This window comes from Gopherus evgoodei, chromosome 7 (assembly GCF_007399415.2).
Source record: "Gopherus evgoodei ecotype Sinaloan lineage chromosome 7, rGopEvg1_v1.p, whole genome shotgun sequence".
NCBI lineage: Eukaryota > Metazoa > Chordata > Testudines > Testudinidae > Gopherus > Gopherus evgoodei.
The window spans coordinates 79,923,285-79,937,201 of NC_044328.1; the positions used below are offsets into that span (position 1 = coordinate 79,923,285).

Below are 13,917 nucleotides of genomic sequence, written 5' to 3' on the forward strand. Positions count from 1 at the left end.
TCTACGTAAGTCAGGGGCCTGGGGCCTGATGGGGATTAAGGACTGCCCGACATGGGCCTAGCCTCTTTTCCAGACTTCCCTTGGTGCCGTTGCGAGGAGGGAGTCTTGGTCTGCTTGGTGTGTCCCGTGGATGGGGAGGGGTGCTGACTGGTCAAAGGCACTGGCTGAATGCCGCTTACCAACACCGTGGTGTCTGGTACCGGCTCGGAGCCGTGTGCTGGGGTTGGTGTCAGCACCAACTCCATCAGAATGGTCCGGAGCCTAATGTCTCTTTCCCTTTTGGTCCGCAGCTTAAACAATTTGCAAATTTTGCACCTTTCGCTGGTGTGGGTCTCTCTCAAAACAGCAAACAGTCTGTGTGCAGGTCGCTCCTTGGCACAGAACACCAACAAGAACCGCACAACTTAAATTCTGGGTCTCGGGGCATGCCTCGGCCCAGGCTCACTGACTGACTAAAACTAACTAAACAGCTAATTAACTACAGGTACTAAATGAACGAACAGTTCTGGGGACGAGCTACAGCAAAGCTGGAGCAGAGCCATTCCGACGCACCTTCACTGGCGGCAAGAAGAAACTGAGGCGGGGGGGGAGCGTGCAGCTCCCCTTATACCACACCGGGCAAGCGTCACTCCAGGTGTCACGGGGGGGGGTGTGCTCCCACCCCCTATAGGTACTGCTAGGGGAAAAACTTCTGGCACTGGTGCACGTACCAAGCACGCACACCTACTGTGGAGTACACATGAGCAATTACTCGAAGAAGAAACCATATAACCCATGTGGTGTTTAGCATATGGCACAATCTAGATGATCTATGACAATTTTTAGTTCTAAGTAGTAGGCGAGAGCCCGTCTGGTGCACACAGTGTGTAGGATGATTCCCCCTTATGAGAGTGCAGTGGGGGGGGAGGTAGGGCAAATTATTTGTTTGACTGACATGAAAATCAGAGAGACAATGTCAGTGAGATAATACCTTCTATTGGACTGACTTCTGTTGGTGAGACAGATCAGCTCATGCAGAGCTCTTTTGACCTGAAGAAGAGTTCTGTGTAAGCTTGAAAGCTTGTCTCTCTCATCAGCAAAGTAAGTCTACAAAACATATTATCTCACCCAATTTGTGTCTCTAATATTCTAGCACTAACACTGCTACAATAACACTGCCTATGAAAATCAGACACCACCTTTGGTAAGAACCTGGGATCAGGTCTGAGACCTACCTTGTCTTTATGAAAAGGAGTGAAAGGTGGATCAGCCACAAGGCCATTCAATTCACTCACTTTCCTAGCTGACATGATGGCAATAACGAAAGCTGTTTTGATAGATAAATGCTAGAAAGAACACTTAGTTCAAGGGGCATGGCCAACACCAAATTGAGATCCCAAAACCAGACAGCATACATTTAATAAAAACTTTTCATAAACCTTTTGTCTGAACGAAGAAACAGCAATCCACTACTAAATAAAGCATGACACACAGAATTGGCTGCCAAAGGGACTTTTAACAATGAGTTAGATAAGCCCTAGACTTCAAGTACATTAAGTATTCCAGAGTATAAGGAATGAAAGCAGATACAGAGCAATCAGGTTTCCCCTTCTTCTATGCTTAAAATCTGGTCCTCTTTAAACACTAATAGCTCTCTAGTTTACTAGTTTCTACAGTTAATTAGCCTGCCCTGAACAGATGAAGAATGTGACTACTCAAGAGCAAAGTTCGAGCACCCATGCTGTCAACTGAAGAGACGGTGGGTCTGGGTGAAAGATCTTGTCCTCCTGCTGAGATAGTAGGTCTGGAGACAGAGGAAGACACAGAAAGACTTTGCCAAACAGTTGAAGAAGATCAGTAAGCCACCGTTGATGGTGTCAGGCTGGGGTAATGAGAATTATCCTTGCCCTGCCCTGACATGTTTTTCACTACTTTCTGAATCAATAGCAAGGCACACATCAAATCCTTTCCCCATGCAGAAGGAAAGCATATGACAAGGATAGACTGTCCCTGCTCACTCTGCACTGGAAGAGGTTACACTTTTTGTTGGAACTCATTGTGAACATGTCCACCTCCAGTCAACCAAACTGGAGAAAAGACAGTTACCTTTTCCATAACTGGTGTTCTTTGAGATGAGTTGCTCATGTCTATTCCACAATGGGTGTGCATGCTCACCATATGCACTGGTGCCGGAAGTCTTTCCCCTAGCAGTACCCATAGGAGTGCCCCTAGCGACCCCTGGAGTGGCGCCTCTATGGCATGGTATAACAGGTGCTGTGTGCTCCCCCACTCTCAGTTCCTTCTTGCCAGACAACTCTGACGGAGGAGAAGGAGGGTGAGATGTAGAATAGACATGAGAAACATCTCGAAATACACCAGTTACGGAAAAGGTAACTTGTCTTTTCTTCCTCATGTGATTGCTCATGTGTATTCCATAATAGGTGATTCCAAGCTACATCTGTTGGTGGTGGGTAGGAGGTCACAAACTCTCAGGATGGAGGACAGCCCTGCTGAGCACACCAGGAAAACCGAGACCACTTTGCCAAGTAGGCTCGACGCATGGGGGGTTGCCTGCTTTCCAAGAGGACGCGCTGAACCCCTTTCGAGCATGTCCTTTCTCCTGGCCTAATCACTGAGCAGCCACGCTGTGAGGTGAAGTGCCACTAGGTTGGGGTGGAGGCGGCAGCTCTGGTCCTGGGAGAGCAGATCCAGGCGGGATGGCAATGGCCATGGTGGGGTGACCGCCAGGCTCGTGAGGGTCCCGTACCAAATGTTGCCTGGGCCACGCCGGGGCAATCAGAAGGATCCAGGCAGGCCCTGTCCACCTTTATCTTTTCCAGGACTTTGCTGTTCAGTGGGATCGAGGGGAAGGCACAGAGAAGCTGGCCTGACCAGGAGAGAAGGAAGGCATCGGAGATAAAACCCACACCCCTCCCCCTGCAGAGCAGAACTGGCGACACCGGCGTTTCTGCCAGGTCATGAACAGGTCCATCTGGGGAGTTCCCCACTCTTGTAAAAGTGTGAGCACCACCTCTGGGTGTAGAGACCACTCGTGCTAATAGGAGAAGTCTTGGCTCAGGTGATCCATCCGTGAGTTCTGGGTGCCCAGTACGTGGTAGGCCTGTAGGCAAATGTCATGGGCTATACAGAAGCTCCACAGCCTGAGGGCTTCCTGGCAGAGGAGTGGCCCCGCCTTGCCTGTTGACGTGAAACGTCAAGGCCGTGTTGTCCGTGAGAACCCTGACCTCCAGGTGCAAACGGAAGGCCACGCACGCCAGCCAGACTGCCCTGAGCTCCTTGACGTTTATATGCAGGGCAAGATCCTGCGTGGACCACAGACCTTGGGTCTGAATGTCCTCCACATGGGCTCCCCACCCCAGGTATGGCTAAGATGATTTAGTTGGTGTTGGTCCTGCTTTGAGCAGGGGGTTGCACTAGATGACCTCCTGAGGTCCTTTCCAACTCTGATAGTCTACGATTCTATGACCCCATACTGGAAGTGGTGTCTGGCTACCACAAAACAAAAGTATTTGTGATTACTATTATGAGTCAATATATGAAAACATGCATCTTTTAAGTCAAGAGCTGTGAACCAATCCATGACCTACAGAGAAGGGATGACGGAAGTTGAAGTCAATATACAGAACTGAAGCTTCCAAAAATGTACTTGTTCAGATCCCTTCAGGGTAGTACTGGATGACCCCCCCCCATACCCTCAATCCTTTTTTGTACCAGAAAGTAACAGGAATAAGAGCCCTAACCTCTCACACATACAGGGATCTCCTTGACTGCTCCTATCAGATGCAACTTTTCTACTTCTGCAAGAATAGTCTTAAGTGTCTCCTCTAATGAGAGGGAAATGTAGGGGTAAGGGGTGTGGGGAGGCAATTTTTCAAATTATATGGCATAGGCCTTTTCTGTTTTCTCTAGCACCCATTGATCTGATATAATTTGCTTCCATACATTGAGAAAGTAGAGTAGCCTGCCCCCAAAAAAGGAGGTAGATTGGTTCTTGACTCTCAAACATCTTGTCAAAACTCAGATGTGTTCTGAGCTGAAGACATGGATGAGGAAGCAGGTTGGTTAGAGCTAGACCTAGGTTTGAAAGGCCTCTTTCTAGGCTGACTCTGGAAGGCTGCAGGCTGTTGCCATGGTTGACATCTCTGATTCAATAAAAAATAAGGGGAACAGGTACTGCAATAAAGACGCCTATCTGCTCAATCTGCCTCTAGGTCAGCCTGTCTTCTTTTAAGATGTCCCATACTGGAAAGAAGGCCCAGAAGGGAATCAAATCCAGAAAATGGCTGTCAATCTTGCATCCTTTATATTTCCTCCTCTCTGAAGGGGAGATCCTCCCATTTACTCCTCGTGTCCAGAGCTAGAGGGGATAAACGAAGCCACACATGCCTCCTAATGGCCCCAGAAGCAGCCAGTACTCTGGAAGCAAAATTTGAAGAGTCAAAGGAGGCCCAGAGGGAGTGCGTAGCTACATCTTGGCCCTCCATTAAAATGGCATTTGCTAACCTGATTCTGTCATCAGGTAAGACTTGTAAAAACAGTGTCATCTTCTCCTGTAAGTGGGCCATGACTGCCTGATAATTTGCCGCCCTAATACTGAGGAACGATGGACAGAACTTTTCTCCCCAACGACTCAATCCTTTCTCTTTCCTTGCTGTCTATAGTGGAGTGTGGCTGTCCAGATCTTGCGGTGCGACTGGCAGCAGTCACCACCAGTGAATTAGGGCTTGTCTCCACTTACTGGGAGATTGACATGCAGTTGATTTAGCGGGTCTTCACTAAACCCGCTAAATCAACTGCTGATCGTTGTCTTGTCAACCCACTGCAATAAGTCGACCTAAGGTATATCGACTCCAGCTATTCATGTAGCTGGAGTCGCGTAACTTAGGTTGACTTAGTCCTGCCCTTAGGGATAGGATGGGTATGGAAGTAGGAGCGCCCCTCAGAGGGTATCTGATACAACTTGTCAGAAACAGGCTGACAAGCAGCCGACAAGGCCCACATGGATTTAGCCGGCTGTAGCAAACCATCTGATAGGTAGGGATTCTACTCCTTGAAGTAGCATTCAGGGATATCAAACACCAGGTGAGAAGTCTCTTCCACAGCCACTGCAGGAAGATTTACAGTGGATACCATACAATCCATTAAATTGTGGAACTGTGTAGCATCCTCAGGAGAGGAGGCTGAAGCCACCTCCACATACATCTGGTGATAAATCACGTTCATAATCTGTTTCCAAATGCTACTACTCAAAGAAGGGCACTACCTCTTCATCTTCCTCCTCAGACAGCATTTCCAGTCTCACCATCTGTAGTGTCAATCTGAGGAACTCTGGACTCCCAGATCCTTTGCAGAAGAAAAAAAAGTTACCTCTCTGCCTACACAGATGATAATAGCAAAATTCCCGAGGTAGCCCCCCATAAGGCCACAGGACAACAAGTTCCCCCAGCAACTAAGGTTCAGGAACATTCTTGCAGGAGGCAGACTGTAGGGTGGTATGAATTAAGCCACAGGTCTCTGCATTCTTCCTCTATTTTCCTCCTGGTAAAGATCCAGGTCTGTATCAGGTCTATGTATCAGACACAGAATGTACCAGGGATAACTGCTGATCTGGAGAAGAGTAGGGAGATCCAGTTCTTTGTAGTGACCCTATAAGGGTCCTAGGAGGAGGAAGCACAAGGTGTTCACAGGAAGAACCAGCAGCGCCCTCTGATCTCTTCCTCCTATCACAAGACTGAAGCCACAGCTTTGGAACCATAGTAGTTTTGGGAGAATCAGATGGATCTGAAAGTTTGATGCAGCGGTCATTTTGTTCCTATGCCTCTTTTCCTTCGGTGATGGGACAGACGGAAATCAAAGCATCAATGGCTTCGATTCTGACACAACAATCGAATCCATCTTCCTGGATTTGGAAGTGGAATTCAGAACTGACCCTGGTCTTGCAGCAGGAGGAGTGCCATGGGGGTTGGGTATCTTCAAGGCACTAGGTACAGGACCTGTGAGGGTGGCTGAACTGTTTCTCGAACTCTCTTCTTGAACTGGGGCAGTCAGATCTGACCGCGTGGTCTTCGGTATGGACATGCATAGCCTTGGAGGCTTGACTGAGGGAACTGCAGGAACCCAATCTGGCCCCGACAGTGTGTGGCCTCTTGGAAACCTTCGACCACTGGGAGCCACTGAAAGCGAGAGGAGCCAAAATCGGTTTCTTCGACTCTGGATCTGAGGAGGGATGGGATCCAAAGGGTCTAGCATCGAGAGCTTCCTTGACAAGAAGGAGCTGCAAACAAGTCTCCCTGTCCTTGAGGGCTCTGAGAGTGAAGGTCTGACAAGTCAAACACCCAGAAGGCGAGCACTCTTCTCCGAGGGACCACATGTGATTGTCAAATGCTGAGAAGCCAGCTGGGCAGGAAATGCACCTCCCAAAGAAGGAGAGGAGGTTGGGATTTGAGTCCACCAGACCTGTGAAACACACTCACTATAGTACAAAGCTAACACTAGCTCTCTAAAAGAGAACGACTCAGGCTCCAAAGAGCCAGGCAAGGTTCACATCCATGCAGGCCAAGAGTTGGAAGGAAGTGAGGTGGTGAGGGAGCTCCACCCCATCCAATCTTGCTGTCAGGATGTCAGTGACAGAGGATGGGCGAGATACAGAAGAGCTCTAGATGACCCTGCTAGAAGAAGGTTACAAGGTCAGGCATCACAGGCAGTGCAGTACAGAATGTGAATGTGCAGAACCACCTGAAGGGAACAAAGGTTAAGCTACCACAATGCCTGCCCCACTTCAACCTCAGCTACTGCTTTCTGCTGCATCCCACACCCCAGCTTTCTGTTCCGATTTAGGCGGAAGGCTCTTTGGAGCCAAGATCTCATCCCTATCCATGTCTGTAGAGCACCCAGTAAGCCTCTATGTGCACTACACTGATTCCCAGAGAATGCATCCATCTAACCTTTCAAAGACCAGTCGGCTAAGCGTCTCGCTGGTTACAGACGGCACCTTCAGAGTCTCCTGCAGGATTCCAATCTTCTTCTTCAAACTCTGAAGAAAAACCAAAAAACCAACAACAGAGCACAGATGAGGAAATGGAAAGCCTGTGCCAGAGAGAGTTTGCATCTTCCTGCCCATAAAACTCAGGAAAGCCCACAGGCTGCAACACAGGGGACAGACAGAGTCTCAAACAGGATCAGGAGAGAGGCGACATAACAGGAACGGACAGTGAGCTAAGTGTCCAGCTAGAGCTGGCACAAGTCCTAGCTCTGCAGCTGTAGGCCACGGACTGCTACCAGCTACTGTAGGCTGAGGAGTGGAGGATCTCACCATAATCTCCTTGTCTGCATTACTCAGATCCTTCTGGGTGCTTTTTAACTCCTCTTTCATCTTCTCCAACTCCAAGAATGTTTTCTGCCGCTGCAGAGTAAGAACAGTTCAACAGTGCAATGATAGGAAAAGATCCCAAGCACGTATCAGGTATACAGCAAGCACAAGCTATCTTTCCCAGTCAACTTTCAGGCCCTACTGTTTGAGAATTGAACTCCCCACAGTGGAGACGCAGGGCAGCCACTCTAGATTGTCTAGATCAGTGTTTTTCAAAGTACGGGTTGCGAACTAGTACTGGGTTGCGGAATGTCAGGCACTGCTGATTTGAATTATAATGACTGTTGCCATGCAGCAGCTCTAAAGGGCCCCGCTGCAGGGACCTGGAAAGGAGAATGGTAGGGTGTGGGCGGGAACTGAGGAGGGGAGCAAGTTGGGGCTTGCAGGGCTGCTGTGGGCCTCTCCCCTGACCCTGGAGCTCTGTGCCAGGCCAGGAGAGAGGGGCACCTTCCTCCGGAGCTGTCAGCCGGGGGGGGGGGCCGCAGGCCCCTCCCCTGGAGCTAACTGCCTGCACCCCAAACTCCATCCCTCACCCCAGTGCCCTCACCCCCCCATCTCAACCCTGAGCCCCCTCCTGCACCCTGAACTCCTCATCCTCAGCTTCACCCTAGAGCCCTCACCCCCAGAGAGACCCCTCACCCCCGCATCCCATCCTCTGCCCTACCCTGGGCCACCTCCCACACTCCTTACAATAGGCTTACTAAGACTAGTGTTAGTTATGTAAAGTGGAATGTATTGCAATATTATGATTTTATGAAAACTCTAGTTAAAAGATATAATTATGTTTGGTCACGGGCATCAACACTTTTCTTCAGCTGGGTCACAAGATAAAGAGTTTGAAAACCACTGGCCTAGATCGCTGGTGTACTCTAGTGTAAGCAAGCCATGCCTGTTCATTCCCTCAAGCTGCCTGCAGAGGGAATCCCATGGTGGTTTATCTCAGACCCAGCCTCCAGCAGAGAAGTTTCACAGGTGATTTCCTGAGCTTTCAAGTCTCATGGTGACAGCTTTTCCATGGTTTAACACATGGATGGCAACAGCTGCACTTCGGTTCAATCATTTGAATTTCTACAGGATTTGAGACATATCAGATCAAAGGGAATCAGGACTGCCACCTTGAAGGACAGTGATGATGGGGCCTCACCACTCCCACAGGGACAGCAGCTTTGCTGCATCAGCATTAGTACAACACAAACATGCCAGTCACTACAACTTCACCAATTCAGGAAAGCAGTTCTGTTTTAGGACCTTGGACTATGACATTACGGGACTTCAGTAGTACGGTGATTATACCCCTGGCTACTCCAGCTTGTACTCAATCCCTGCCACTCAAAATTACAATAGATCTGCTCTGCTGACATTAGAGGGCCAAGGGATTCCTATTTGGCAATGCACTCCCACCTCTAGTCTGGATCAGCAGCTACAGACCTCAACCAAATTGTCAAGGGATGCCACTGGCCAGGACAGGACCTGCCAGATCACCAGGGCTGGGAAGGCCACGGCTGCTTGGATACCCAACAGCAAATTAACATTACCAATGTCACTTGAGCCCCCAAGCGCACCTTTCAACAGCACCTATTTCAGACAGTGAGCTATAGAGGGCAGGGATGGTAGTTTGCTGCAGGTCACAAATGCCCTATACACAAGAGGGCAGAACATTCCATCAGGGGTTAGTTATAGTATTTGCTCTGTTACAAGCTCTGGACTTGTAAAGAAGAGAGAGATTTACCTGGTTCTTTAAACAGCTTAGGATAACAGATTGGTCAATCAGTGGGGCTCTTCAAACACATGCTCCAAGCACAAGGAAGCACCAGCTGAATTTTTCAGTTTACCAAGCAGTGGCTAGAGTAACTGATACAGCTGGCTGGCAGGAGCAGGGCTTACTGTGAGCGAAGGGCAGGGGCAGAGGCAGAGGACACGAACAGAACAGAAATCACCCAGACACCTTTGATGTGCAACTCCTTGTACTTTCTTTACCTTATTATTGGCAGAAAACAGCTCCTTTTTCAGCTTCTCAGTCATCTCACTAGATGCCTTCCGAGCCTCTTTCAGATTTTCATATTCCCTGGAAAGAGCCCAAACTACAGTCACTCTAGGCTTTTGAGATAGAGTTCTTAACGGGAGTCAAATGATCACATACTGCCTGCAGATACCTGATTCACAGCTCCACGGCTGCAGAAAAGAGAGTTACCTTTTCCGTAACTGGTGTTCGAGACGTGTTGCTCATGTCTATTCCACAATAGGTGTGTCTGCTTGTCAAATACACCGGTGCCAGAAGTTTTCCCCCTAGCAGTACCTGTAGGGGAGCGCTCCTAGAATCCCATTGAGTGGCGCCTCTATGATGTGGTTAAGGGGTGCTGCGCGCTCCCCTCACCCTCAGTTCTTTCTTGCCAGACAACTCCGACAAAGGGGAAGAAGAGTGGGACGTGGAATAGACATGAGCAACACATCTCGAAGAACGCCAGTTATGGAAAAGGTAACTGTCTTTTCTTCTGTGAGTGATTGTTCATGGGTATTCCACAATAGGCGATTCCAAGCTATATCTGTTGGAGGTGGGTAGGAGTTCACAAACTCTCGGGATGGAGCACAGTCCTGCTGAATCCAGCGTCTTCCCTGGTTTGGGAGATGACTGCATAACGCGAGGTGAACGTGTGAACTGAAGACCATGTGGCAGCCCTGCAAATGTCCTGAATGGGGACATGGGCTAAAAAGGCAGCCAACGAAGCTTGCGCCCTAGTTGAGTGACCTCACAATTGACGGCAGAGGGATTCCCGTAAGGTCATAACAGGTATGGTTGCACGAGGTGATCCAGTTGGAGAGCCTCTGAGTGAAGATCAGTCGACTCCTGATGCATTCAGCCAAGGCAATGAACAGCTGCAAAGACTTCCTGAAAGGCTTAGTCCGTTCCAGGTAAAAGGCCAGAGCCTGTCTCAAGTGAAGTGTGTGGAGGCGGCGTTTCTCACTGGATGCATGGGGCTTGGGAGGACTGGCAGGAAAATGTCCTGACCCATGTGGTAGACGGAGACCACCTTCAGGAGTAATTGAGGATGTGGGCGGAGCTGGACTTTATCCTTATGGAACACTGTGTACGGGGGCTTGGAGGTCAGGGCCCTGAGTTCTGAGACCCGTCTAGCAGAAGTGATCGCCACCAGAAAGGCTACTTTCCATGAGAGGTACGACCAGGAGCATGTAGCTAATGGCTCAAAGCAGGGACTAATGTACAGGAAGAGACAATCCAATCCCTTAAGGAATTGGCCAGTCATAGCATGGGAGAATACCGTGTGCCCCTGCACCGGCGGGTGGAAGGCTGATATGGTCACCAAATGCACCTTGACAGACGAGGGTGCCAGGCCCTTGGCTCTAAGGTGAAGGAGGTAGTCTAAAATGAGGTGGATCGGGGAAGTCACAGGGAAAACGTCTCACTCAGATGCCCATCGGGAAAACCAAGGCCACTTTGCCAAGTAGGCCCGACTCATGGAGGGTCGCCTGTTTTCCAAGAGGATGCCTGAACCCCTTCTGAGCACATCCTTTTCCCCTGGCCTAACCATTGAGCAGCCACAGTAAGGTGGAGTGCTGCTAGGTTGAGGTGGGAGAGAGCAGGTCCTGGGAGAGCAGATCCAGGCAGGTCGGCAATGGCAGGGTGACCGCCAGGCACATGAAGGTTCCATACCAATGTTGCCTGGGCCATGCAATGGCAATCAGGATGACCCAGGCTCTGTCTGTCTTTAATTTTTCCAGGACCTGGCCGATCAGTGGGATCCGGGGGGTGGGGGGGGATGTTATAACCTTAGTCCCAGATCTGGACCTTAGCGTCCAAAATATGGGGGTTAGCATGAAAACCTCCAAGCTTAGTTACCAGCTTAGACCTGGTACTTGCTGCCACCACCCAAAAAATTAGAGTGTTTTGGGGCACTCTGGTCCCCCTGAAAAACCTTCCCTGGGCACCCCAAGACCCAAATCCCTTGAGTCTCACAACAAAGGGAAATAATCCTTTTTCCCTTCCCCCCTCCAGGTGCTCCTGGAGAGATACACAGACACAAGCTCTGTGAATCCAAACAGAGTGACTCCCCCTCTCCGTTCCCGGTCCTGGAAACAAAAAGGACTTTCCTATTCCCCCAGAGGGAATGCAAAATCAGGCTAGCCAATTCAACACACACCGATCTCCCCTGATTTCTTCCTCCCACCAATTCCCTGGTGAGTACAGACTCAATTTCCCTGAAGTAAAGAAAAACTCCAACAGGTCTTAAAAGAAAGCTTTATAAAAAAAGAAAGAAAAATACATACAAATGTTCTCTCTATATTAAGGTGACACAACACAGGGTCGATTGCTTAAAAGAATATTGAATAAACAGCCTTATTCAAAAAGAATACAAATCAAAGCACTCCAGCACTTATATTCATGCAAATACCAAAGAAAAGAAACCATATAAACTTACTATCTGATCTCTTTGTTCTTACACTAAGAAACAGAAGATTAGAAAACAGAACTACTTCTCCAAAGCTCAGAGAAAGCAGGCAGCCAGAAAAAAAAGACCCCAGACACAAAATTCCCTCCACCCAAAGTTGAAAAAATCCGGTTTCCTGATTGGTCCTCTGGTCAGGTGCTTCAGGTGAAAGAGACATTAACCCTTAGCTATCTGTTTATGACACGCCCCCCAAATTGCAGACAGTGGGGAAGCTCACTGGCGGCGATTTCCTTCTAGAACTTGAAAATAAACAGATTAATACAACACATGCACCTTTACATATACCCCTAAGTATATAACTAACAGACTTCTACATTTTAAGAACACTTTTTAACTACTGGATTCTGGGAAACTCTCACGGGAGAGAGCATCAGCAACTTTGTTAGAAGCTCCTGTGATGTGTTGAATTTCAAAATCAAAATCCTGGAGAGCTAAACTCCAACGAAGAAGTTTCTTGTTGTTTCCCTTGGCAGTATGAAGCCACTTTAGTGCAGCATGGTCAGTTTGTAGTTTGAACCACCGTCCCCAAACATATGGGCGTAGCTTTTCCAGGGCGTACACAATGGCATAGCATTCCTTTTCACTGACTGACCAGTGACTTTCCCTCTCAGACAGTTTCTTGCTGAGAAACACGACAGGATGGAAGTTGTGATCTGTTGCTTCCTGCATGAGCACTGCTCCTATACCACGCTCAGATGCATCCGTGGTTACTAGGAATGGCTTGTCAAAGTCCAGGGCCCTGAGCACAGGGTCAGACATGAGCATCGCCTTAAGCTGGGTAAAGGCCTTTTGACACTCATCAGTCCACTTAACGGCATTTGGCTGGGTCTTTTTGGTCAGGTCGGTCAATGGGGCAGCGATTTGGCTGTAGTGTGGTACAAATCGCCTGTAGTATCCGGCCAAGCCTAAGAAGGATTGGACCTGCTTCTTGGACCGTGGGACAGGCCACTTTTGGATAGCATCCACCTTGGCCTGTAGGGGGTTTATGGTTCCTCGACCCACCTGGTGCCCCAGGTAAGTCACTCTGTTTTGGCCTATTTGACACTTTTTGGCCTTAACAGTTAGTCCTGCCTGCCTGATGCACTCAAAGACCTTTTCCAGGTGGAGTAGGTGTTCGGGCCAGGAGTCTGAAAAAATGGCCACATCATCGAGGTAGGCAACTGCAAATTCTCCCAGTCCAGCTAGTAGACCATCTACCAGCCTCTGGAAGGTGGCGGGTGTATTTCGAAGGCCGAAAGGAAGGACATTGAATTCATACACCCCCGCATGGGTGACGAATGCTGACCTCTCCTTGGCAGGTTCATCTAGCGGTACTTGCCAGTACCCCTTGGTTAAGTCTATTGTAGAGATGAACTGGGCACGTCCCAACTTCTCCAATAGCTCATCGGTGCGTGGCATTGGATAGTTGTCCGGACGAGTTACAGCATTTAGCTTACGGTAGTCCACGCAAAAGCGTATTTCCCCATCTGGTTTGGGTACCAGAACCACTGGAGATGCCCATGCACTGGTAGATGGGCGGATTATACCCATCTGTAGCATGTTCTGGATCTCCCGTTCTATAGCAGCTTGGGCATGAGGAGACACCCGGTAGGGTGGGGTTCTCATTGGGTGAGCATTACCTGTATCAATGGAGTGGTATGCCCGTTCAGTCCGTCCTGGGGTGGCTGAAAACAATGGGGCGAAGCTAGTGCACAGCTCCTTAATTTGTTGCCGCTGCAGACGTTCCAGGGTGGTTGAGAGGTTCACCTCTTCCACGCCACCGTCTTTTTTCCCGTTGTAGTAGACACCGTCAGGCCACTCAGCATCATCTCCCTGGACTGTAAACTGACAAACCTGTAAGTCTCTGGAATAGAAAGGCTTGAGAGAATTAACATGGTACACTTTAGGCTTTAGTGAGGAATTGGGAAATGCTATGAGGTAGTTTACAGTTCCCAGGCGCTCTTGGACCGTGAATGGCCCTTCCCATGATGCTTCCATCTTATGGGCCTGTTGCGCCTTCAAGACCATAACCTGGTCTCCTACCTTGAAGGAACGTTCTCTGGCATGTCTGTCATACCAGGCCTTTTGCTCTTCTTGAGCATC

General features: G+C 49.1%; 1 protein-coding gene across 1 annotated transcript in view; it reads right to left on the minus strand.

Annotated features, from left to right (window-relative positions):
• Window positions 1-13,917, minus strand: part of TRAIP (TRAF interacting protein) — a 54,518-nt gene that overhangs the window by 7,312 nt on the left and 33,289 nt on the right. The window contains exons 9-11 of the mRNA XM_030569004.1: window positions 9,347-9,434; window positions 7,313-7,402; window positions 6,945-7,033 (exon numbers count right to left, since the gene is read on the minus strand). Of these exons, the coding sequence (XP_030424864.1) occupies window positions 6,945-7,033; window positions 7,313-7,402; window positions 9,347-9,434 (267 nt within the window). The remainder of the gene's footprint in view (window positions 1-6,944; window positions 7,034-7,312; window positions 7,403-9,346; window positions 9,435-13,917) is intronic.